General features: G+C 41.7%; 1 protein-coding gene across 1 annotated transcript; it reads left to right on the top strand.

The window, feature by feature from the left end:
- Positions 1 to 568: 568 nt before the first annotated feature.
- Positions 569 to 23,807, top strand: LOC117667380 (ectonucleotide pyrophosphatase/phosphodiesterase family member 7-like). The gene is made up of 4 exons (XM_034420700.2): positions 569 to 824; positions 6,078 to 6,223; positions 19,799 to 20,425; positions 23,511 to 23,807. The coding sequence occupies exons 1-4, from the start codon at positions 569 to 571 to the stop codon at positions 23,805 to 23,807; spliced, it is 1,326 nt and encodes a 441-aa protein (XP_034276591.2).
- The last annotated feature ends 2,698 nt before the right edge of the window (positions 23,808 to 26,505 follow it).

The following is a 26,505-nucleotide window of genomic DNA, read 5'->3' on the forward strand; positions in this document are numbered from 1 at the left end:
AAAGGAAAGGAAAAAGAGATGAAGAGAAGGGAAGGGAAGGGAAGGAAAGGAAAGGAAAGGAAAGAAAGGAAAGGAAAGGAAAAAGAGATGAAGGGAAGGAAAGGAAAGGAATTGTATGTATAATTGCCCTGTTGGCAATTATACATACAAATCTAATTAGATCACTCTTTCCAATTTCTTTTTATTATGATTATGATTACAAAGGGTTCCATCCAATGAATCAGAGCTACTTTTTGGCTTAATTGCTTCACCACCACCTCAAATAATTAATCACCGAATGGTTGCATCCCAAATGTTCAGCATCAACAAATAATACGGTTTTCCTTCCTCCTTTTATTCCCCATTGCTCCAATCTTTAAGATCTTAAAAGACAGATATATTTTAATTAACACTTGGCTCACTCTTCTTCCTGTGTTATCAGCAAGATGGTGACACAGCAACGGCTAATCTTATCTAAAGCTGAGCTTTGGTCTGATAAAAATTTGGCTTTTACAACCCTCCGAGAAGTAGAAAAACAGAAGGACGACTGAACAGAGACCTTCTTGCAACTGCAAGCCAGAGCAACACAATGAAGACACAAAACTTCCTGGCTCTCAATTTGATCCTTCTAGCTGGTGTGGTCTGCTATCCAGCTGTCCAGAAGGAGAAGACAGCAGGTGTCCACAAGCTCCTCCTGATCTCCTTTGATGGCTTCCGATGGAATTACGATCAGGATGTAGATACTCCACATATGGATTACTTGGCTACAGAAGGAGTGAAAGCAAAATACGTCACACCTCCTTTTGTGACCATGACTTCGCCTTCGCATTTTACAATTATCACAGGTAAGGCCATCCTGTAGCTTTTTTTTTTTCAGTCCTACCTATTTTCTTTCATTTTTCTTTTATTTTTCTTTAAAAGGGACATGGTGGCTCAGTAGCTAAGACGCTGAGATTGTCGATCGAAAGGTCGGCAGTTCAGTGGTTCGAATCCTGAGTGCCGCGTAACGGTGTGAGCTCCCGCTACTTGTCCCAGCTTCTGCCAACCTGGCAGTTCGAAAGCATGTAAAAAATGCAAGTAGAAAAATAGGGACCACCTTTGGTGGGAAGGTTAACAGCATTCTGTGTGCCTTTGGCATTGAGTCATGCCGGCCACATGACCACTGAGACGTCTTCGGACAGCACTGACTTTTCGGCTTTGAAACGGAGATGAGCACTGCCCCCTAGAGTCGGGAATGACTAGCACATATGTGCAAGGGGAACCTTTACCTTTACCTAGTTTCTGGAGAACATTCCCTAGAAGTTGATGAGAAGGAGGAGCTCATTTAACATCCCAGAGATCAGGATGGCAGTTTTGCTCCAGCGATTCTAGGAAAGTCGTTGAGCATGGAGTGTGTGACTTATTCAAAGGTCACCTGAGGATTTCCAAAGCTAAGGATAGAGGTTGGGCCTGCCTGGTGTGCCTGTACCACATTACAAAGCCTTAGTAAGAACACACTTGGAATACTACATCCAGTTCTGGTCACCACAATATAAAAAAGATGTTGAGAACTCTGGAAAGAATGCAGAGAAGAGCAACAAAGATGATTAGGGAACTGAAGAGTAAAACATATGAAGAACAGTTACAGGAACTTGGCATGGCTAGTCTAGTAAAGAGAAGGACCAGGGGAGACATGATAGCAGTGTTCCAATATTTGAGGGGCTGCCACAGAGAGGAGAAAGGGGGTCAATCTATTTTCTAAAGCACCGGAAAGAGAGCAGAGAAGAGCAACAAGGATGACTTGGAGGCTGGAAGCTAAGACTTATGAAGAATGGTTGCAGGAATTGGGTATGTCTAGTCTTATGAAAAGAAGGACTAGGGATGACATGATAGCAGCGTTCCAATATTTGAGGAGCTGCCATAAAGAAGAGTGAGTCAACTTATTTTCCAAAGCTTCAAAAGGCAAGACAAGAAACAATAGATGGAAATTAATCAAGGCGAGAAGCAACCTAGAACTAAGAAAAAATTTCCAGTGGAACGACTTGCCTCCAGAAGTTGTGGGTGCTCCATCACTGGAGGCTTTCAAAAAGAGACTGGACAACCATTTGTCTGAAATGATATAGGGTCTCCTGCTTGGGCAGGGCGTTGGATTAGAAGACCTCCAAGGTCCCTTCCAACTCTGCTGCAGCGCACATGGCGGCAATTAGGATCGGCCCCTGAGGCAAAAGGAAGGGAGAAAGAGGGCTTCTTCTGTGGCTGGCAGAATATTTTAAATAATTTTTCTAAGACGGAGAAATTTAAAGCAAGCCTCTTTAGGCCGACTGAGTTGAAACACTGGAGGCTCATGGGAGAAAGAGGCGTGGCTAGGCAAATTCAACTCAGTCTCTGGCCAACCAAGCTAAACTTGAACCCATTGCTTGGACTCTCCAAGCAGCGCATAGGAGATTCTGTAAAAACTCCTTCCTATATAAAAAAAGAAAGTAGTGTTGTTGTTTTTTAATTCTAGAAAAATGAGATAACATCTGGAAGTGGCTCAAGTAGACATCTAATTTATTGCATTATATGAAGGAGGAAGAAGTGCATCACAATCAGATTTGCAACATTCTGTTCTTATATTAATCTCAGTTAAAGTAATTAAAGTTGATTCCTTCCTCGGGTCCACCTTTTAGGGCTGATATCAGGGATTCGGACCGGATCGGGTGATCCGGTAGTGATTGTGGCAGGTGGTTCAAAGAACCAGTAATGATGGTGGCATAAGGCTCCGCCCACCCCCCTGGGTGTCATTACTTCCTGCTTTTAAAAGATAAAATAAAGGCTCATACGATTTCGCGCGCCACAGCTGTGATCGTCAGAGCCTTTTTTTACCTTTTAAAAGCATTTTTTTACAACCCATTCGCCCGAATAGGTTGTAAAAAAATGTTTTAAAAAAGTAAAAAAAAAAGTTGGCCACGCCCATCCAGTTACATTACACTCCCCCCCATCCAGCCACGCCCACAGAACCGATAGTAACAAATTTTACATTTCACCACTGGCTGATATAATATGCTAAACCAAAACCACGAACGTGCATCCTACACATTAATATAATGTGCGAAAGCAGGATAATTGTTATAGCCAACAAAAAGTATTTGTTCTTTCTAGAAATGTTTACAGTAAAAATAAAAATCATTTTCCATATTTTCCTTAGAGACAAGTTGCGAAAAATTGAGATTTTTTTTTCCCCTTTAAGGCTGACTAAGTTCAAGGCAGCTCTAAAAAAAAATCTGTAATGCAATTACATGTTTATATGTGCTCATTATTTACTAGAAATTAATTAAAGCAGATAGGCGATATGCTTATATGCTTACAAGTCATTCAACAGGTTTTAATTAATATTCCTCATTAGAAAGAATTTCCCATAAAGTAAATGCATTACTAAGATAATGATTTAATTAGTATTTGAATGTGATTGGTTAGAAAGGGCAACATTTGCACCTAATTAATTCTAGGGTATAATTTAGTGAGGTTAAAATAAAGTGGAGGTTAGCAAGCATTTTTCTTTCTTGGCGGACTGGGGAGAAAAAGCCCTATGGAATTTCAGAGGTTCACATGTTTGCCCAACCCCAAAATCACTTTATAGCTTAGTAACAAAACAGAATGATCTAAATCACTCTAAACATTGAGCAAAGAATGAATGAATGAATGAATGAATGAATGAATGAATGAATGATGTGATTTACTGTACTCATCGTTAATTAGTTCCAGGAGGAAGACAAGTACCACAATGATGAGAACCAAACAAATTTTTCCCATAAGGAATAATATAATGAGTCACAGGGCAGCCGACACCAACATGTTCTAGCTTGTGTGTTGAGTACTGAACAAACGATGAGTACCGGGATAAAATTTTTGCGTCAAAATGTGTTGAGTACCAAATTCAGTGAGTTTCAAAGCAGTTGAGTACCAAGGTACCCCTGTGGACAAACTGCTGTTGAGTAGACAGCATAATTGTCCTCTTAATTTAAATAAGAAGAACTATGCTCAGCCAAGAGAAGCATTTGCCCAAAGCTTATGAACTGAAGGAACATTCTACCATGGAGTTGCCTTCTGGTATTTTAGAAGAATGAATGAATGAATGAATGAATGAATGAATGAATGAATGAATGAACGAACAAATGAATGAGTGGTCTTTATTACAGTCAATAACCAGAGTAAGAGCAAGTGATGGGAGCTCATCCCACCATGCAGCAGCATCTGGGTCTCGAACATGGGATTGCTAACCTCCAATCCAGTGTCTTGCTAACTACCTGAACCACCGCTCTTCATGCTCTGAGGTAGGGCAGACTGGTAGCGTTGTGTATGCTGGTTACGACCACAATAAAGATTTGATTGGTCTGTTCAGCTTCCAGATTTTTGATTTGTTGTTTAAAGGCACTGAGGGCATATTCATAAATTACCCATTGTTAGGAATGCCTCCCTGGAAAAACCAAGAGATTGACATTTTTTGTGCTGTGTCCCTCTGTTCTTTAGAAGATAGATGATGAGATGGGGTGGCGCAGTGGTTAGAGTGCAGTACTGCAGGCTACTTTCTACTGGCTGCTTGCAATTTGGCAGTTCAAATCTCACCAAGTTAAGGTTGACTCAGCCTTCCATCCTTCCGAGGTGGGTAAAATGAGGACCCAGATTGTTGGGGGCAAGAGGCTGACTCTGTAAACCACTTAGAGAAGGCTGTAAAAGCACTGTGAAGCGGTATATAAGTCTAAATACTATTGCTATTTGTGAGATTTTCCTAAACCATATTCATGAGTAGACAGGAAATATCAGGTACCCAGCTGGGCACCAAAAAAATAGTTGTGAACAGGGGTGAAATCTACTTATCTTCCCAACCGGTTCGGAAGTGCATGCACCCCGCGAACAGACCCCTGCGCATGCTCAGAGGGTAAAAAACAGGTTACTTCCTGGTTAAAACCAGGTAGTAACGACGACCGGGTGGGTGGACGCCGCCATTGCTACCGGTTCTGCAAACCACCGACCACCATCGCTACCAGTTCAGCCAAACTGATTCAAACTGGGAGCATTTCACCCCTGGTTATGTACAAGCCTTAGCTGAATATAGCTTCAGTATTGCTGGGGATGTGCTGTGTTCCTCTGTTCTTTAGAAGATAGCTGATTTACACAGACATATACACACAGTAGGTCGTCTTGCAAGCCATTTGAAAGATACTTCTAAACTGCTTTAAGTAGGCCCCCAAGAAGGCTTAATGCAGAAGACATTGATGTTGGGTTGTCCCTCTGTTCCTTGTCTTGGCTCCCTTCCCTCAGAATCAACACAAGCAACAGATGCTGGAGAATAGCCCCCGGAGAAGAAATTCTCCTTTTGTTCTCAATTGCGTAGAGGAGATGAGAGCTTTTCCCATTCATTGCTGAGTAAACATCTGCTCACGAGGCAGCAGTATCTGTTCAGGTTTTCTTGTCTTCTTTTTTTTTTCCACCTCCTGATGACAAAGAAAGTTGAGTTCTAATGGCAGCTGCTTCCAAGTTTCAGCTGAAGAAAGAATTTGTGGAGTCCAAGGATGAAGAGCAAGCTGGAAATTCTGAAGGATAATGTAGAAGTCCATAGGGTTCCTCCAGGGGTGAAATCCAGCAGGTTCTGGTGAACCGGTAGCAGAAATTTTGAATAGTTCAGAGAACCAGCAAATGCCACTTCTGGCTGGCCCCAGAATGGGGTGGGAATGGAGATTTTGCAGTATCCCTCCCCTGGAGTCGGGTGGGCATGGAGATTTTGCAGTCTCCTTCCCCCGCCATGCCCACCAATCCACACCACACCCATCAAGCCACACCCACAGAACCGGTAGTAAAAAAATTTGGATTTTACCACTGGGTTCCTCGCATTCTGAAGATGGACCTGGACTATAGAGGTCTTCTCTCTCTTTCTAAAGGGCAAACTTTCTGTCCACTGTTCCATTTCTCTAGACTCAAAAAAAAAACCTGGACAGTTTCCTTTTCCTCTGCCTTCAACGTTTCTTCGAGCAGATGTGCGAATTTTTTTTATTGCGTAGCTAGAGTGGACGGCTGCTGCCAGATTCCTAGAAAACCTATCCTTTGCCACTTTTCCTTTTCCCCTCATCTGATTTTCCCAGGTCGCTGGATTGAAGATCATGGAGTTATCCATAATATGATGTTCAACACGGAAACTCTATGGAAGTACGACTATAAAGAAACCCAGAACAAGACCGAATGGTGGGACAACGGAGTTCTTCCCCTCTGGATCACAGCACAAAACCAGGTAACAGATCCAATGGTCATCGTGGCTTGATTTCTACAGGGCTGAATTCTGGGAGTTGAAGTCTATCTACTTTAAACATACCAAGGCTGGGAATCACTGCCTTAAGCCAGGGGTGAAATGCTCCTGGTTCGGACCGGATCACCCGATCCGGTAGCGATGGCGGCGGGTGGTTCGGAGAACTGGTAGCAAAAATCCCTGCTCCCCCCACCCATGCCCAGCTGAGCCACACGATCATCAGAGGCTTTTTTTTTTTACTTTTAAAAGCCTTTTTTTCTACAACCAAAGTGGTTGTAGAAAAAATGCTTTTAAAAGGTTAAAAAAAGAGCCTCTGACAATCACAGCTGATCGTCAGAGGCTCTTTTTTTATTTTTAAAAGCAATGCTTTTAAAAGTAAAAAAAAAGATTGCACGCCACAGCTGATCGCCTCCCCCCCTCGCACATTGTTCTACTTACTGCATGCTTCCTTTTGCCGTGCACTGCATGCGCGCACTTCGCATTTGGTGCATGGTGCGCACTGCGTATGCGCAGCCAGCAAACCAGTAATAAACCAGTTCACCACTTCCTTAAGCTATGGCCTAGATACAGTTGGTTTGCTCGGCACAGCTCCGTGCTTCATCCAACCAACTGAAGCATCAACCACATTCCACAAACCACTATGGTTTGAAACAATGTGGCTTGAAACAAAACAAAATTAAGCTACCCAGTGGTTTAACGCAATGCGTTCAGTCTTAGGGTTTATGCTGTGCTATATAGTACTTTGCAGTTGCCCTCCTTATCTCTTTGAGGTCATTTCTTGCACCTGCTTGGTTAATTAAAAATGATTAGGAGACAGGAGGCTCTAATGAGCCATGGTGGCGCAGTGGTTAGAATGCAGTACTGCAGGCTACTTCTGCTGACTGCTGGCTGCCTGCAATTTCGGAGATCGAGATCTCACCAGGCTCAAGGTTGACTCAGACTTCCATCCTTCCGAGGTGGATAAAATGAAGACCCAAATTGTTGGGGGCAAGAGGCTGACTCTGTAAACCGCTTAGAGAGGGCTGTAAAGTGGTATATAAGTCTAAGTGCTATTACTATTGCTAAAACATAAAGAACGGTTGCTGGAATTGGCTATGTCTAGTTTAATGAAAAGAAGAACTGGGGGTGACAGGATAGCACTGTTCCAATATCTAAGGGGCTGCCACAAAGAAGAGGGGGTTAACCTATTCTCCAAAGTGCCCTGAAGAAGGACAAAAAGCAATAGATGGAAACTAATCAAGGAGAGAAGGAACCTAGAACTAAGAAGAAATTTCCTGACACTGAGAATAGTCAACCAGTGGAAAAGCTTCCCTTCAGATGTTATGGGTCTCCATCACTGGAGGCTTTCAAAAAGAGAGTGGACAACCAGTTGTCTGAAATGGCATAGGGTCTCCTGCTTGGGCAGGGCGTTGGATTAGAAGACCTCCAAGGTCCCTTCCAACTCTATTATTCCATATTCTGTGTTCTATGGTCCAAGTCAAACACTCCCATGTTCTGCTAAGCAGAGGTTGCAAGGAATCCAATTTTGGCAACTGCTATTGCTAACCCGTTGTAGACAGTGAGGAAAATGACATTTACCGTATTTTTCAGAGTATAAAACGCATCTTCCCCCCTAAAAAAAGGTGAAAATTTAGGTGCGTCTTATACATCGAATGTAGCCCCGCCCACCCACTGGCCCCCACCCTTTGGCCTCTGCCTCCCAGCAGTTTACCTCCTTGCAGCAAGCAGCAAGAAGAAACAACTCGTTCCAGCTTCAGCACAGCCTAATTAGCACAAGTTGATTGGATCAGTCTCCTGACTCTCAACTGTTTTGCTCTCAACTGTTTTGCGCTGGCCTCTGCTGCTTGCTGCAAGGAGGTAAATTGCTAGAGCAGATTTTTTTTTCTTGTGCTAATCAAGCTATGCTGAAAATGAAAGTAAAGCAGGCTGTTTGCTGTTATGAGGCCAAATTGCTGGGAGGCAGAGGCAGATTTCTTGTTCTTGTTTTCCTCACCAAAAAAGGTAGGTGCGTCTTATAGTCTGGAGCATCTTATACTCCAAAAAATACGGTAGCTTTTAAGTTTTTAAGAAGAGATAGGACAGCCATTTGTCTGAAATGATATCTGGGGGGGGGCTTCCTGCCTGAGCAGGGGGTTGGACTAGAAGACCTCCAAGCTCCCTTCCAACTCTATTGTTCTGTTATTCTGTGAATTGCATTTATTTGTTATCTGAACACTGAGAAATCACCTTAACATTCCTCCCTTAGCTTGGCTCTTTGCATATTTAAATCTGCCAGATTGTGTGCCATTTAGAGTTGAGCAGCAGAGTCGGATGTCACCCAATGTTACTTTGAACAATTAAATGGAATAAAAATGGTTTTATTTTATTTGATTTTTCCAGTAATGCATCCATCTATCATTTTTCGGAGCAGAGTATATTCCTCAGAAAGCATATTACGGTCTTTAGCACGAGACTAAGTAGACCATCAAATATAGCGGCAGCCTTGAAAAACTCCCATAAAACAATATGGTTGATTTTTTTTCTTCTTCTCCTTCTCCTCCTTCTTTTCTTTTCAATTACTTACAGTCTTTCGCTTAGCAACGGGGAACGTGGCGATGATTTCTTTGCCCTCGCACAGGGGAAAGGGTGACGTTAATTCAACTGACACGTTGGAACAAGAATTTTAAAAAGCTCATGCAGCTTAAATCTAGCTTATGTCAAATTGAAAACCATCTTCATCGTGAGAAGCCGAAAGCTAGGAGATGCAAAACACTTTTAATTTGAATAAGCAAAGGATCCAGTGCAAAGAATGAGGATGGGAGGGTAGGGAATAGCATCGGAGAAAATCTACCAGCTGTCTCCCTGCAAAACTTTTCAGGAACAATAAGAATTGTTGTAATAAAAGGAAGGAAGCAAATAATGTTCCCAGTAAAAACTAATCATATTGCAAGTGTATAGCTGCTAGTAAAGTTGATTATGTTAATAAAACAGGGAGGCAAGAACAGTAAATACTCTCTAGTTTCAACATAATTAGGTTGTAGGGGAGTTTTATTAAATTGTTCGGTTGGAATTACGAAAGGAAGGGAATCTCTCGGTCTCAGATTTTGACTCAGCGGAAATTGAGCAATTCACTTAACTGTGGCAAGAAAAGTTCTCACTTAACAAATGTCTCACTTAACAACATAAATGTTGGGCTCCATTGTGGTCGTAAGTCGAGGGCTACCTGTATAGCTTACCCACGATTCTCTGGGAGGCCTTATTTAGCCAAATTAGTGTTCCCACACACCCATATTTTTTTTTTGCTACCCACTCTCATTCTACATCATAAAAGAGAATTTGTTTTGGAATTCTTTTCAAACGAATTCTACACACCCAGATAAAATCCCCATTGCAATGGAACTTAGCAAAATCACAAAAGAAGGAACAGCCTACCCTTAAAAAAAAAAGAATTAAATTTAAAAAAGAATATTTGAGCTGACAAGGAACTATTCCACCCTGCAAAATTCTATAAGGCTCCAGAGATATTAATGGCCCTGTACAACGATATCAGTATCCCTGCCAATTGGTGACATTTTAGTGCTGAGAAAGTCAATGTTTTAAGAAGCAGTTGGCTGACCATTCTTGTCCTATAACATCTCTTCAACCTCATAAAAATACTGCCGGGGACAAAGCTCTGTTGTTGCTCTCTTCTGCTCATTTCTGTTGGGAATCTCATCCTATAATTACTCAAGCTTATATCTCACTCGTCCTCCTCCGAGCTCATAATTGTATACACCACAGAAATGATTGACCTATTTTATCCTACCAACAAACCTGGAAAGTAACTGACTAGCTGAGCTGACCCCAGACTTCAGTAGGGTTCTTCTGGATGGAAATAAGGAGAAATTTCCTGACAGTGAGAGCAATCAACCGATGGAACAGAAGTTGCCTTTGGAAGTTGTGGGAGCTTCATCACTGGAAGCTTTCAAGAAGAGACTGGACTGCCATCTGTCAAAAATGGTGTAGGGTCTCCTGCTTGGGCAAGGACTTGGACTAGATGACCTACAAGGTCCCTTCCAACTCTGTAAATCTGTATCCTTCTTCAATGATACTATTCATATGTTAGCTTTCCCCATGCTGGCGCTATCCAACTATCTACCTAGATCTCTGCTCATCTGTTGTTGTTAGTTACGAAGTTGTATCTGACCCATCGCAACCCCATGGACAACCTTCCTCCAGGCCTTCCTGTCCTCGACCATCCTCTGGAGTCCATTTAAACTCACGCCGACTGCTTCAGTGACCTCATCCAGCCACCTCGTTCTCTGCCGTCCCCTTCTTCTTTTGCCCTCAATCGTTCCCAGCATTAGGCTCTTCTCCAGGGAGTCCTTCCTTCCTTCTCATTAGGTGGCCAAAGTATTTGAGTTTCATCTTCAGGATCTGGCCTTCTAAAGAGCAGTCAGGGTTGATCTCCTCTAGGACTGACCGGTTGGATCGCCTTACAGTCCAAGGGACTTGCAGGAATCTTCTCCAGCACCAGAGTTCAAAAGCCTCAATTCTTTGGCGCTCAGCCTTTCTTATGGTCCAACTTTCACAGCCATCCATTGCAACTGGGAAAACCAACTGGGAATACTCTGCTCATACTGGCCAAAAATGATGGGGCTTCTTTAATCTACCACATTTGGAAAACACGAGTTTGAGAAGCCTGGTTTCTCTCTACCATGGTTGTATTTAGGGGACAGCCTACACTTTGGTTCACATAATGTCCGGCACAAGGAACCAGAATGACACCGTGAGCTGATCAGAGTAGCTTCTTTATTGTTGCTTGCCTATTTACAAGAATCTCACCAGATTAACTGCACTCTCTTGGGATCAGGCTTTGGGAATCTTAAGGGGATCTGACCTCTATTGCTTCATCTCCTGGAGGAATTCCAACCTCCCCGGTCTCTTTACTTGCACCCTCTTCTCTAGCAAAGTAACAGAGTTGGAAGGGACCTTGGAGGCCCTATACCAGGCTTTAGCTGGAGGTTCCACCACAAATAGCATGCTAAACCACAGACTAGCTTGACACATACACTAAGCTGCAAAGTGGGTTTGTTCAAGTTTGGCTTACCATAGTTGCTAAATTGTTAAATATATAATATTGCATATAATATAAACATAAACATATGTAGCTTGTTAAAGACAACTATGGTTTATGGCCTAGCTCAGGGGTCTGCAACCTTAAACACTCAAAGAGCCATTTGGACCCGTTTCCCACAGAAAAGAAAACACCGGGAGCCACAAAACCCTTCCAGTGCCCGACTATTTCTTATTGCAAAAGTTTTACAATTACATTTTCTCCCCTTTTTCCCCCCCACCACCCACCCCAAACTTCCAAACCTCCCTAACCCTCCCTAACCCTCCCCTCCCCCCAGACTTCCACACAATATACTCATATCCGATACAAAACCCCCCTTAGTATAAAACTTGTATAAAACTTGAACCCCTCCCTCCCCCTTATAATTTCTCTTTTTATCTTCATTACATTAAAAAATTTCTAATACATTATTTTCAAGTAAAAGCTATTTGATACTTCCTAGTTTGATATTTGTTCTGAACATATTCTATCCACTTTTTCCATTCCCATTCATAAGTCTCTTGTGAACAATCTTTTAAGTATGCTGAAATCTTCGCCATCTCTGCAAAACTGGCCATCTTCAAAGTCCATTCCTCAATAGTGGGCAAGGCTTCATTCTTCCAGTATTTACCTATCAACAATCTTGCTGCTGTTATCATATACAATATCAATTTTGTTTCACCCAATGTAAAACCCTTAACTATACCCAATAAAAACAGTTGTGGAGAAAATTGAATTTTTTTCTTCAAAACATTCTGCATGACCCACCAAATTTTTATCCACAAAGCCTTAACTTTCCTACAGGTCCACCAAACATGATAATACGTAGCATCCAAACATTCACATCTCCAACATTTTGGCTGAACATTAGGGTACATACATGACAACTTTTTGGGATCTAAATGCCATCTATAAAACATTTTATAGAAATTTTCCCTCAGGTTCTGCGACTGTGTAAATTTAACATTCTGAACCCAATTTTTTTCCCATGTTTCCAACATCACTGGTTCTTCGAAATTTTGTGCCCACTTAATCATACAGTCTTTAACTAATTCAGTTTCTGAGTCCCTTTCTAGCAAAACATTATAAAGCCTTTTGATATGCATTGGACCTTTCTCCCTTATATGTCTAACCAATTCTTCCTCATGCAACATAATACCAGTTTTTTGGTCCTCTTTCCATCTCAATTGTAATTGATTATATTGTAACCAAGTTAAATTAATCCCTTCGTCCAACAGTGTCTGCAATGTCTTCAGCTGCCATCTGCCCGCATCTGTAAAAAGAACCTCTTTATATAAAACCCCCCCGAGTGACATTATATTTGTATTCCACAAAGTATGACCAAGATCCAGCCATAGCGGTATTTTATAATCCCATTTGAATCGATGCTTCTTCCAAACTCTCATCAAAGAGTCTCTAAGTATATGACTTTTAAATACTTTATCAACTTTGTCATCGTAAAATAAGTAAGCGTGCCATCCAAATTCAAGATCAAAACTTTCTGCATTCAATATTCCAGCCTTTTTACTTCCAAACCAATCACTTGTTAAAGTTAAAGCTGCTGCATCATAATATAACTGTAGGTTTGGAAGTTTAAGACCTCCTCTTTCTGGAACATCTTGCATAATTTTCAATTTCACTCTCGGCTTCTTGTCGTTACAGACAAACTTATTCACTCCAGATTGCCAAACTTTCAATTGTTTATCACTTTTAAGCACCGGAATCATTTGAAACAAAAAAAGAAATCTTGGCAAAATATTCATCTTAACTGCTGCTATTCTTCCAAGTAGAGACAGCTGCAGTTTTTTCCAAGTCTCCATATCTTTCTGCACCTCTCGCCACAACACCTCATAGTTATTTTGAAACAATTTCATGTTTGATTCTGCAACCTGAACTCCTAGATATTTTACCTTAGGTACAGTCTCAAAACCTGCCCTCCTTTCAAGCTCATGTTTGTGATCTTGTGTCATGTTTTTAGCTATCATTTTAGTCTTTTTTGGATTCAATCTAAAACCTGAAACTTTACCATAATCTTGTATAATGTCCTTCATCAAGATTATTGATTCCATTGGTTGTGATAGGGTAACAACCAGATCATCTGCAAATGCCTTTATTCTGTAATCCTCTTGCCTAATCTTTATACCTCTCAAGATATTAGAGTCCCGTATTGTATTTAGCAAGACTTCTAGTGTTAAAATAAATAAAAGTGGGGACAGCGGACATCCCTGTCTTGTTCCTTTTTCAATTTTAAACTCTGTTGTCAGACTTCCATTAATAATAATCTGTGCCTTTTGCTCTTGATAAATTGCCGAAATCGCCTGTATAAATTGATCCCCAAAGTCCATCTTTTTCAAAGTCTTTAATAGAAAATTCCAATCCACTCTATCAAAGGCCTTCTCTGCATCCAAAAAGACCAGCACTGCAGGGATCTGTTTATTCTTCTCAAGATATTCCAATAAATCTATTACTTGCCTTACATTGTCCTTCATATATCTGCCCTCGATAAATCCTGCTTGATCATCATGAATCACCTTTTGAATTACTGGCATCAACCTGTTGGCTAATACTTTCGCAAAAATTTTATAATCTGTATTCAAAAGAGATATTGGCCTATAGTTCTCTGGTTTTTTAGGACCGATTTGTTCTTTTGGTATCAAAGATATGTAAGCTGTTGTCCATGATGGGGGTATTTTACCCCCTTGCTGAATATTGCAAAATAAATCTCTAAGTTGTTCCACCATTTCAGCTTGCAAAGTTTTGTAATACACTGCAGTCAAACCATCCATGCCAGGAGCTTTGGCTGTTTTTAACTGTTTGATTGCTACTATTATCTCCTCCTCTGTTATAGGATAATTCATTCTTTCCTTTTGTTGATCAGTAATTTTTGTAACTCTTTTATCGTTTAGATATTTTTCTATAAGTCCATTCTGCACCTCCTCTTTAGCATATAATTTGGTATAATAGTCCACAAAAGCTTCTTTAATTAATTTTTGTTGAAAGATTTCTTTCCCTCCAATATCAATACTATCAATAGTCCGTATACTTTGTTTTTTCCTCAATGTGTAGGCCAACCATCTGCCCAGTTTATTAGCGTTACAAAATGTGTTATGCTTCGCATATTGTAAGTTTGTTGCAACTTGTTCCGCCAAAAGCATTTGAAATTGGTCTTTCAAAAGTTTTATAGCACTACGTATTCTTTCATCTGTTGGATTTTTAATAAGTAGCTGTTCTTTATTCTTTATTTCTATTTCCAGTTCAGATCTTTTCTTTTGTCGGAACAGTCTATGTTTAGAGTTCATGTAGATAAGTACCCCTCTCATATAAGCTTTACTTGCATCCCACACAATTTCAATTGGGGTACCTTTATTCAAATTTATTTCAAAAAATTCTTTCAAATGCTTTTTGAGTTCTGTTGTATTTTTTTCATATCTAAACAAATTCTCATTTAATCTCCAAGAGCGTCTCTCAACCTTGTCCATCTCAATTTCAATCCATACTGGGCTATGGTCAGTCAAAGTTCTTAGAAAAATCTTTGTTCTTTTTGTCTTAACAAGTAAATCATCTGTCAACAAAATAAAGTCAATCCTAGAGAAGGATCTATGTCTATCAGAAAAAAAAGTATAGTCCAATTCTTTTGAATTATGTATTCTCCAAACATCTTTTAGTTCCATATCTTCTTTCATGTCAAAAAAGGTCTGTGGTAATCTGAGTCTAGACTTTGCCAAACTCTTTTTATCTAATTTAGAGTCGATTACTCCATTCCAGTCTCCCATAATTAAAATAGATCTGTAATCCCATTGCAATATTTTAGTATGTAACATCTTATAGAAATAGTCCTGTTGTTGATTGGGAGCATAAATCCCAATCAGAAGAATTTGGCCATTTGCTATAGACAATTCAATTGCTACAAACCTACCATCTTCATCTGTTTCTATAACTTTAGCTGTTAACTTTTTATTTACATAAATAACCACACCATTCTTTTTTTGCGAAGTTGAAGATATAAAATGTGTTCCTAGTTTGGAGTTTATCAAATATTTTTGATCTTGAGTTGTGATATGCGTTTCTTGTAAACAAATTATATCATTATTAAATTGTTTCAGATATGTAAATAGTTTCTTTCTTTTCTGTGCTGAATTCAACCCATTAACATTCCAGGATAAACACTTAAACATCATCAACCTCTTTCTGGAGCAAAGAGCAAAATAATTGAAGATCATCCGAAAGCTTCGATCTTGCTCCTCCCATAGCTCCAGTCTCTTGTGCAGTACTCTTATCTGCCTCCTTGTCTTGTCTTTCCTGTTGTTGTTGTTGCTTTTGTTTAAGTAACTTAGCTTGAGCTCGAGTTATACGTTGGTCCTTAACTTCAATCATCCGAACCGGGTCCAAGATTGGAGAAGATTCCAGCAGAGGCTCATCCAGAAAACCTCCTTCTGCACCTTGCACTTCTTCTAATTCCTGCTTAGACTGTTCTTGCAGTTCTCGTTGAGGTTGCTTCTCTTCACTCTCTTTAATCTCCAAAACTGTAGATGTACGTGGAGATGGTGTTCTTTCCTTAAAAATAGTAATGTAGAAGTGCTGTGCCTTCTCCACGGTATTCAAACGGTATCTTTCTCCCTTGTATCTGAAAATTATGCCAACTGGTGCGTCCCACCGGAAAGGTATCTGTAAATTTTGCAATTCCTTAACAAGAAAGCCAAATTCTTTTCTGGCTTTCAGCATTTTAGGAGGCAATTCTTTATAAATTCCAATTCGTGAGCCCCCCACTTGTACAGAAGTGTAAAAGGATTTTTGCAGGATATCGTTTCTTATTTCTCTATCTGTAAAATATATGACCACATCTCTAGGTAATTGTCTTTGTCTGGCCACCCAAGAGTTCACTCTGTAAATTTTGTCTATTTTGTGAAAAACCACATCTGGATTAACTTGTAAAATCTTAGCCAGGGCCTCAGAACAAACTTGTCTCAAATCCTGTCTTTCCTCCTCTCGAATTCCTCGAAGCCGTATAGCAAACTCCATTGCCCTGAATTGTATCATGACAATCTCGTTTTCAACTCTTTGCATTTTATTATCAACATCAGCAATTTTATAATCATTGTCTTTCATCTTAACATTAACTTCTGATTTAAGTTCTTCAACTTTAAAATCAACTTTACCAATAAATTCTGCCAGGCCAGATGCCACTTCTGATATTTTTTTGGTCACCTTGTTTTGATTCTGTTTCACCATATCTTTAACTTCATTAACTTCCTGCATAAACTCCTGATGTGATTTTTGAAGTTTCTCATGTATCTCCTGTTGAGATTTTTGAAATTTGTCATCCAAAGTTTTGGAAATAAATTCTTTTAAATCTCCCACATCAAATTCTTTTTTCTGAGTCTGTAGCTGTTGAGCAGGGGGAGGCTGCGTTTCATGTTTGTGTGTGGGGGATCCCCCCCTGTTGCCTTCCCTTCCTGCTTCTTTGAAGCCATCCTGCCACGTGATCTAATTTTTCTAAAGAGGGAAGTTCCTTTTCCTTTCCCTCCTCCACAGAAACTTCTAAAAAAGTCCCCCAGATTTAATCAAATGAAACTGAAGTAAAGCAAAGTCAAATTTTAGAAAAAGGAATTTTTTTCTTTAAATAGAGCAACTTTGTAACAGCTTTGTAACTTTATAGCAAAGCAGGATGACTTCACAAATCCACTTTCACTAGCTCGTTAACTCAAATGCTGGGCGCCATATTTTTTCAAATCACTTTCACTCACTCGCTTTCTCTTTTGAATTAAAAAGTCAACAAAGCACTAATACTTGCAATTTTCAAGTTTCTGGATTCAAGTTAGTATTTCCGCTGCTTGTTAAGGTTGGTTCCTTTCACTTTAAAAGTTTGCTGCTGCCGGCTTGTTCTGCTGAAGGCAGAATCGTCCCACGCTGCCCGGAGTCTCCGCAGGTTGGAAGGGAGCCGCGCCTGTTTTCTCCCCAGAAACAATTCCCTGGGGGGTTACAGGAGCTCAACCTGTACCCTGCTGTCTCTTCTCCTACAATCTTCAAGATTTCGGAGTTTTCGAGCCGCTCCTCGTTCGCGGGGCGGCTCTACAGGCGGCGGGGCTGGCGGTCTTTAAAAAACACCGCCGTCGCCGAAGCTTGCAAACCGGAAGTCCTGGTGCCCGACTATTTCTTGAGCGGCCACAAAACTAGCCTATGTAGTTGAATTAAACCTTCTGTTTTCTTCGGAAACTTTTTTCTCGGATTTATCCATGGTTGGCCTACTGGGGGTTGAAAAGCTCAATAAATCCCGTGCCGGTGGGTGTCACACATTGGCGGTTGTGATGCATATTTTGAGTGACAGGCAGCACTCAAGCACTTCACAGCAGAGGGGTGAAAGAGCCACATGCGGCTCCAAAGCCGCAGGTTGCTGACCCCTGGCCTAGCTTGATAACTCAACCAATTCTTTCTTCAACAATAAAGTAAATTAGTATGTACAGGTAGCCCTTTTTTTTTTTTTTAATTTGATTTATATGCCGCCCTTCTCCGGAGACTCAGGGTGGCTTACAATGCGCTAAGCAATAGCCTTCATCCTTTTGTATATTTATACAAAGTCAGCTTATTGCCCCCACAACTGGGTCCTCAATTTACCTATCTTAGAAAGGGTGGAAGGCTGAGTCAACTTTGAGCCTGGTGAGATTCAAACTTACAGTAATTGCAGACAGCTGGATGTTAATTACAATGCATTAGTCTGCTGAGCTATCCAGGCTCCAGCCCTTGACTTACAACAGTTCATTCAGTGACTGTTCGAAGTCACAATGGCAGTGAAAAAAGGGACATAGCCATTTTTCACACTTAATGACCATTGTGGCAGTCCCATGATCAAAACTCAGATGCTTGGCAACTGGCTCATATTTATGACCATTGCAATGTCCTTTTGTGACCTCCCAAGCGAAGCCAGATTCATTTAACAGCCATGTTACTAATTTAACACCTGCAGGCAAGAAAGGTCGTAAAATGGGGCAAAACTCACTCATCAAATATCTCACTTAGCCACAAAAATGTTGGGCTCAATTGTGGCCGTAAGCCAAGGACTACCTATAGAACAAATGTACACCAACCAATGCACCCAATTTAAATTTCCAGTACTTTTGAGTCACAAATAGCAACGACTTTTATGAATATTCATCTGGATTTGGAGCCACTGAATATAGTGGCTTTTATTTCTAAGGAAAAATGTAAGCTTGTCCTCTGCAAAAAGCAATATTTTGAAATACGTGGGACATCACTCTTGCTCTGACATTAAGAACTTAAATTCCTCTTTTATTCCTTTGCAAGATTTGTCTGCTTTGTCAACTTAGATTTTATACTGAATCTGACCTTTTCCCAGTATATTAAATGTCAGTAAGAATATTATTACTTTACAGGCCCAGCTTAGCACATTAGAAATTAAATTCAGCAGAATAACAAGATGAGTGGTAAGAAGAATCATACCTGACTACGGCTAGTTTGAAATTCACATTATCAGTATTATTTTTAAAACTCTATAACTTGAGGGAGAGAGAAATTATTTCTGCTTAAAGCTTCATGTGTTTGCAGGTTAGACTCGTGCGTTCTGAAGAAAAACAATATTCTGTTATTTCCATGGCACTTATTCTCAGATAATCATGGAGTAATTTGCAGTCATGAGCATAAATTTAATTGTAAGATGCTTTTGAGTGTTTTGTTTATTTGTTCTGGATGCCTTCAGCCTTATAGTGAAGATTCGCAGTACAGAAATGACAGAAAAATAGCCAATCAATATTTGTAGTATCAAGTGGGCCACGGTGTCTGTATGTGAGATGTATGTGAAATGGGCTGTGATGATTCCAATGTTACATTTTCATATTTGCCATTAATTTTCTTTTTTTTTCTTTCTTTTTCTTTTTTCTTTCTCTTCTTTCCCTTCATTTCTTTTTCTTTATTTCCCTTCCTTCCTGTCATTCCTTCCTCTTTCTTTCTTTCTTTTTCTTTCCCTTCCTTTTTTCTCTTTTCTTCCTTCCTTTCTTCCTTCCTTCCTTCTCGTCTTCCTTCCTTCCTTTTCTTCCTTTCTCTTTCCTTCCTTCCTTTTCCTTCCTTCCTTCATTTCTCTCTTCTTTCCTTCCTTCCTTCCTTTCCTTCCTTTCTTCGTTTCTCTCCTTTCTTTCTTTCTTTTCTTCCTACCTTTCTTCTTTCTTCCTTCTTTCCCTTCCTTTTTCTTTCCTTCCCTCATTTTTTCCCTTCTTTCTTCCTTCCTTCTCTTGTCTTCCTTCCTTCCTTCCTTCCATCTTTCCTTCCTTCCTTTCTCTCTTCTTTCTTTTCTTCCTTTCTTCCTTTCTCTCTTCTTTCCTTCCTTTCTTCCTACCTTATTTCCTCCATCCTTCCTTCTCTTCTGCCTTCCCTCCCTCCCTCCCTCCCTCCCTCTTTCTTCCTTTCTTCCTTCCTTCCTTCCTTCCTTCTTTTTCTTTTCTTTTCTTTTCTTTTCTTTTCTTTTCTTTCTGGGCTAGGGGAAAAAAACTGCCTCTTTTCACTATCCAGGGGGCAATGCCAACTACAGTGGTCAGTCGGTCACGAGAAGTTTGGCAGAATCCTTCAATCACCCCGACAAAAACGAGACCGAGTGGAGAGAGAACATCGACATCGTCATGAACTGGTTTGCTAAAGACGACTTTGATTTTGTCACACTTTATTATGGGGAACCTGACAGTACTGGACATTTCTTTGGCCCAGAGACCGAGGCTAGGAAAAAAATCATCCAACAAATCGACCGAACTCTCGGTTACCTCCTCGCTTCCATAGAAAAACACAGGTTGAAAGATACTCTCAATGTCATCATTACATCCGACCATGGCATGACCACCGTCAAAAAGAAACCGGCAATCAACGAGATCTTGTTGAAAGATTACATTAAATTCAAAGATCTCGTGAAGTTTGACATCGTCGATTACGGAGCATTTGGGATGATATTACCCAAAAAAGGGAAAGAAGAAGAAATTTATCAGAAATTAAAGAACGCCCACCCTCATTTGCATGTCTACAAAAAGGAAGAGTTTCCCCAACATTTCCATTATGCCAAGCACGAACGCGTGTTACCCATCCTGCTTTATGGGGATCCTGGTTACGTGATCAACGGGGTAAGTTTGATGTGAAATCAGAGGTGGATGATGCGTAATTGTGGGTAAGAACCAGGGGTGAAATGCTCCCGGTTCGGACCGGATCGCCCAATCCGGTAGTGATGGAGGTGGGTGGTTCAGAGAGGTTCAGTACCTCACTTGATCAGTTTCCATCCATTACACCTTTTTTTATTATTATTAAAAAGTTTTACAGAAGGTTTACATGTTTATTCCCCCCTCCCCTCCCTTACCCCACCACCCCTCCCCCCCTTCCCCTTCCCATCCGCCCACCCCCCCCTTCCCAGAACAAATTACAGGGTATAACATTCAACAATCATAATCCATCCTAATCTAAATAATTATAACATTCAGCATCTCTTATTCCTTCAGTTCCCTAATTACCCTGCTAACTTAATTACCTAAAAACACACCAAATATCTACATATTTATTCATAACCTATCTGCAACTTCTTATTCCGGTATTTACTTTGGACATAATCTATCCATCTTCTCCAGTCCCTTAAATATCTTTCATTTGAATGTTCCTTCAAGTATGCCGAGATTTTTGCCATCTCCGCTAGGTTTGTTACTTTCATTGTCCATTCTTGGATCCATTTCTGATAAAAGGCAGTCCAGCCTCTTCTTGAAACCTTCCATTGATGAAACTCCCACAACTTCCAAAGGCAACTTCTGTTCCATTGGCTGATTGCTGTCGCTGTCAGTAAATTTCACCTTATTTCCAGCTTGAATCTCTCCTTGTTCAGTTTCCATCCATTACACCTTGTTGGCCTTCAGGGGCTTTGGAAAATAGCTTGACCCCCTCCTCTCTGTGGCAGCCTCTCAAATATTGGAACCCTGCTATCATGTCATCCCTGGTCCTTCTCTTCACTAGACTAGCCATGCCCAGTTCCTGCAACCGTTCATCGTATGGTTGAGCCTCCAGTCCCCTAATCATCTTCATTGTTCTTCTCTGCACTTTTTCTAGAGTCTCAACATCTTTTTTATAGTGTGGTGACCAAAACCGGATGCAGTACTCTAGGTGTGGTCTTACTAAGGCTTTTATAGAGTGGTATTAGCACCTCCCTTGATCTTGATTGTATCCCTCTGTTTAAACAAGATTTCTTCAACTCCCACCCTATTGATATCCAGTTCAAATCCAGTTGCTCTTCTCTGCACTCTTTCTAGAGTCTCAATTCTGATCTCACTTCTGAGATTCCAAAAGTTCACCCCGGTCTTTTAAAAAAAAAGGGTCGCATTTCCCCGGTCTTAATATTGAAGTCCTGTTAATACATTAACTCTCGTTGCAAGAGAAATCAATGTAAACCCTTTTCATTTTAAAACATTCTTTCCTTTGCCTATTAACCGCTATTAGCATTTCACATTCCTCCCCCCTCACCTCCCCCGAAGGCTCTGACATCCTCAGCCGATCAATAAACAATAAAATGCAATTTCACACAGAAAGGTGGCCGTTGCATAATGGGCTTTTTAATTCCTCACTTTCAGTTGGTGACCTTTCCTTCTGAATGCTCTCCTCGGTCCTTATCATCCATAACCATGCCAGTGCTTGCAGATGTAAAAAAAAAACAAAACAAAACAAAAAAACCAACAACCAGAAATCTGCAAACTGCAGTGGATCACAGCGCTTGAATAGAATAGAATAAGAACGAATGAGCGGGAAGGGAGCTCGGAGGTCTTCTAGTCCAGCCCCCTGCTCAAAGCAGGAGAAATGTATAATATTTCAGATCAGTGGGGAGTACAATCAGTGATGGGTTTCAGAAATTTTTTTACTACTGGTTCTGTAGGTGTGGCTTGGTGGGCGTGGCTTGGTGGGCGTGGCAGGGGAAGGATGCTGTAAAATCTCCATTCCCTCTCCAAACTAGTGGAAGGTTACTGCAAAATCCCCATTTCCTCCCGATCACCTGGGACTCGGGAGGCAGAGAATAGACGGGGGCGGGGCCAGTCAGAATTTTTACTACCACTACCGGTTTTCCGGAACTGGTCAGAACCTCCTGAAACCCACCTCTGGAGTACATGGATTAACCCTCCATGTAAAATCTCTTCCCCGCTTCTGAATTGCTAGCATGGCAAGGAGAAGATCTGGACATGACACCGGAGACCAGAGGCGTGAGCTTCTTCTCTAGGGTATGAGAAGGTCTCCAAATGCCATTGGCTTGTCAAGCCCACTTTGCCAACTGCCCATCACACAGCTCAAAAGCCCCTCTTCGCATCTCCGGGGCTACACACCTAAGATGACTTTTAAGCTGGAGGCTCTTTGCTCTTCGCATTGGCCGTTTTTGAGTAGAGCAACAGTGACATGTAGTGGCCACTAAGGTAGTGAGTCCAGAAGGTTGCTGAATTTGGTCAGTGGGACTGTGTAAAGAGTTAGATCTTCCAGACTGTCTTCCGCTAATCATTGGTTTGCCCTTATGGAAAGCAGAAGGGAAGGGAGGGAGGGAGGAAAACAAGGAGGGAGATAGAAAGGGAGGGAGGAAAACAAGGAAGAAGAGAGGAAGGAAGGAAAGCAAGGAGGAAGAGAGGAAGGAAGGAAAACAAGGAGGGAGGGAGGAAGGGAGGAAAACAAGGAAAAAGAGAGGAAGGAAGGGAGGGAGGGAGGAAAACAAGGAGGGAGATAGGAAGGGAGGGAGGAAAACAAGGAAGAAGAGAGGAAGGAAGGAAAGCAAGGAGAAAGAGAGGGAGGAAGGAAAACAAGGAAAAAGAGCGGAAGGGAGGAAGGAAGGAAGGAAGGAAGAAAACAAGGAAGAAAACAAGGAAAAAGAGAGGAAGGAAGGAAAGCAAGGAGGAAGAGAGGGAGGAAGGAAAACAAGGAAAAAGAGAGGAAGGAAGGAAGGAAGAAGGGAGGAAAACAAGGAGGGAGATAGGAAGGGAGGGAGGAAAACAAAGAATAAGAGAGGAAGGAAAACAAGGAAAAAGAGAGGAAGGGTGGGTGGGTGGGAGAGAGGGAAGGAGGGAGGAAGGGAGGGAGGGAAAAGGATGCTATTTTTAATCTTTTCTCAGATTTTAAAATAGTCCTGCAGCATTTAGCAATCTTTTACTTTTAAAATAGCTACGTTATTAAGATGGCTTCTTCCAATGGTTTCCTTTTCAGAGGTTTATTCTCTACATCAACAAGGGGGACCATGGTTTTGACAACGAAGACATGGACATGAAGACCATCTTTAGAGCTTTCGGTCCCGATTTCAAGAAGGGGTATTTAGCTGAACCTTTCGACAGCATCCACATCTATCCTCTGATGTGCAAGCTTCTAGGAGTCCAGCCAGAACTGAACAATGGCTCCTTGGCATTGACTGAAGACATGCTGAGCTCGTCAGCATCAGGCAAAAGCCTTGTTCCTCTCCTCGGTTTGGGGACCATTGGTCTCCTCTTTCTCCTGATGGCCATCTAGCTTTGATATAAGGTTAATAATCCATCATCAAAGATAATCCACGCTTTTCTCCTTTGCTTTGTAAAGAAAGAAATGGATGTGTTATGGAAGATCCTGGACGAGAAACTTATATTTATCTCATAAGTTTTGGAAATCCTTGAAGATCTAAAAAGCAGTAAGTGATGGGCCACCTTCTCAGAGCAATGCAAGTAATACTAGCAGCCAATCCAAAATTTCCTGTGGAAGGAACTTGAGGAAAATCAGAATTGCTCAGGGAAAGGCAATAGAGATGATGATGGACCAGAAATAGACCTTCAAAAAAAGATGGAAGGAATTGGGCAAGTTTAATCTCATAACAAGAAAATGCAGACTGGATATCATCTCTCTTTCCTATTCCATAAAAAGATACCGCACAGAAGGAAATCTCAAACTGTTCTTCATTATCCTAGAACCTTAGGAGTCCCTTCAGACAGCTATCTTGTCACCAGGGGTGGGTTCTACATACCTTTACTACCGGTTCGCAATGGGACCGCTCGCGCATGCGCAGAAACTTCCTGATGATGTCCGGGTTGGTGGGCGGAGCCTCCCACTGGTTTTACTACCGGTTCTTGTGAACCGGTCCGAACCAGGGGCAACCCACCACTGCTTGTCACCCTAGACACCTGGTGGCTTGACTACTGCAACTTGTTGTGTATGGGGCAGCCCTTGAACACTTCCCGGAAGCTTCACCTCTTCCAGAATGCACCAGATGGATGTATATGTCTCAGTATGCCCATGTAAACACTTCTGCTTCATGAGCCGCACTGGTCACCCAGGTGCAACTCAAGAGTCTGGTGGTGACCAATAAAGCCTTACATGGCCGAGGACCCACCGTATTTCCATAATATCTACCTAGCCGCTTTGATCCAACAGATTTATCGCTCTCTTGAGCCCTGGTGGCGCAGTGGTTAGAGTGCAGTACTGCAGGCGACTTCTGCTGCCTGCCAGCTGCCTGCAATTTGGCAGTTCAAATCTCACCAGGCTCAAGGTTGACTCAGCCTTCTGTCCTTCCAAGGTGGGTCAAATGGGGACCCAGATTGTCGGGGGCAAGAGGCTGACTCTTTAAAACTGGTTAGAGAGGGCTGTAAAACACTGTGAAGTGATATAAAAGTCTAAGTGCTATTGCTTTTAGCTTCCTTTGATTAAACAATACTCTCGGCTTGTCGTTCGTTCAGAACTGCGATAGGAAATAATCACCAGTAACGCACAGAGAATCAGGGTTTACTTTGGCAATGATAAGCTTGCAGTCAAAAGTAAAGTACAAGTCGGTGTTTTGGTTCAAAGTCAGCGCTGGGTGTAATCACACCACAGTGCTATTTAACAAAAACTCAGCCCCTTAAACATACATCCGGTGATTATCAATCAAGCACCCCCCACTCCCTTAACAGTAACAGCTGCGAGCACCAGAGCAGCGAGGACAGCAGAATCGGAGAGGCCCAGCAACGTCATCAATCATCGCCCTGAATGCTGCTATCCAGGAACTATTTGTGTGTTCGCTGCGGCTGCTTATCTCCACTCCTTTTCCTCCCACACCCTCCATTGATGGCGAGCTCCGGTAGGACTCGACAGGCGGCCCCCCCTACCGGGAGCTCACCGATAAATAGAAAGCATACAAATGTTAGTCACTGTTACGATCCTGTATTAGGTTTGTCTGGGTATTTCCGATGGAACCGTTGTATCAATCGGGCAGCGTGAACATCGGGTGCTGCCACCCACGAGGCCTGTGTTATAGGATATCCTTTCCACCGCACAAGATATTGTAACATCCCCCTACGAACCCTGGAGTCCAATATTCGATCTATCTCATATTGGTTGGTATGCACGGGACCCGGTGGAGTAGTCGAGGTACCTGGCCTTTCTGTCGTCACCGGTTTCACCAAACTGCTATGGAATACGGGATGTATCCTACTGAACAGAGGGGGAAGTTTAAGAGCTACGGTTACGGGATTGATGACTTGTGTTATGGGAAATGGTCCTATATATTTAGGTCCTAATTTTTTACTGGGCAGTCGGAGTTTAAGGTATTTTGTAGATAAGTATACTTTGTCTCCTATCCGGAATGGTTTTGGATCAGCTCTTTTCTTGTCTGCATATTTTTTGTACTCGTCTGCTGCCTTTTGTAATGCTGTTTTTACACTTGGCCATACATGACTAATTTTATCGGCCCAACCGCGTGGCGTGTCACCGTCTGTCATAGGGGGATCTAACTCTGGAATGGCTGAAAACTCTCGGCCATATATTACTTGGAAAGGGGAGAACCCAGTACTGCGGTGAGGTATGTTGTTATATGCCACTTCGGCGAAAGGCAGGAGTCCTGACCAATTCGTCTGCTGGTAAGAAACGTAGCATCTGATATATCTTTCGACCATGGCATTGGCCCGTTCAGCCGCCCCATTAGTGCTCGGGTGGAATGCTGAACTTAACCCTTGAGAGGACCCAATTAAACGGACAAATCGTCTCCAAAATTTAGAGGTGAATTGAACACCGCGGTCGGATATAATCCTCTTAGGTGCTCCATGGAGACGATAGATATGTTGTAAAAAGAGTTTGGTTAATTGTCGCGCGGATGGTATGCTTTTACATGGCACAAAGTGGGCCTGTTTCGAAAACAGATCTACCACCGTCCAAATTACAGTGTGGCCATGGCTAGGGGGGAGATCGACTATGAAATCCATAGCGA

This window comes from Pantherophis guttatus, chromosome 14 (assembly GCF_059756535.1).
Source record: "Pantherophis guttatus breed Tessera chromosome 14, ASM5975653v1, whole genome shotgun sequence".
Taxonomy (NCBI): domain Eukaryota; kingdom Metazoa; phylum Chordata; class Lepidosauria; order Squamata; family Colubridae; genus Pantherophis; species Pantherophis guttatus.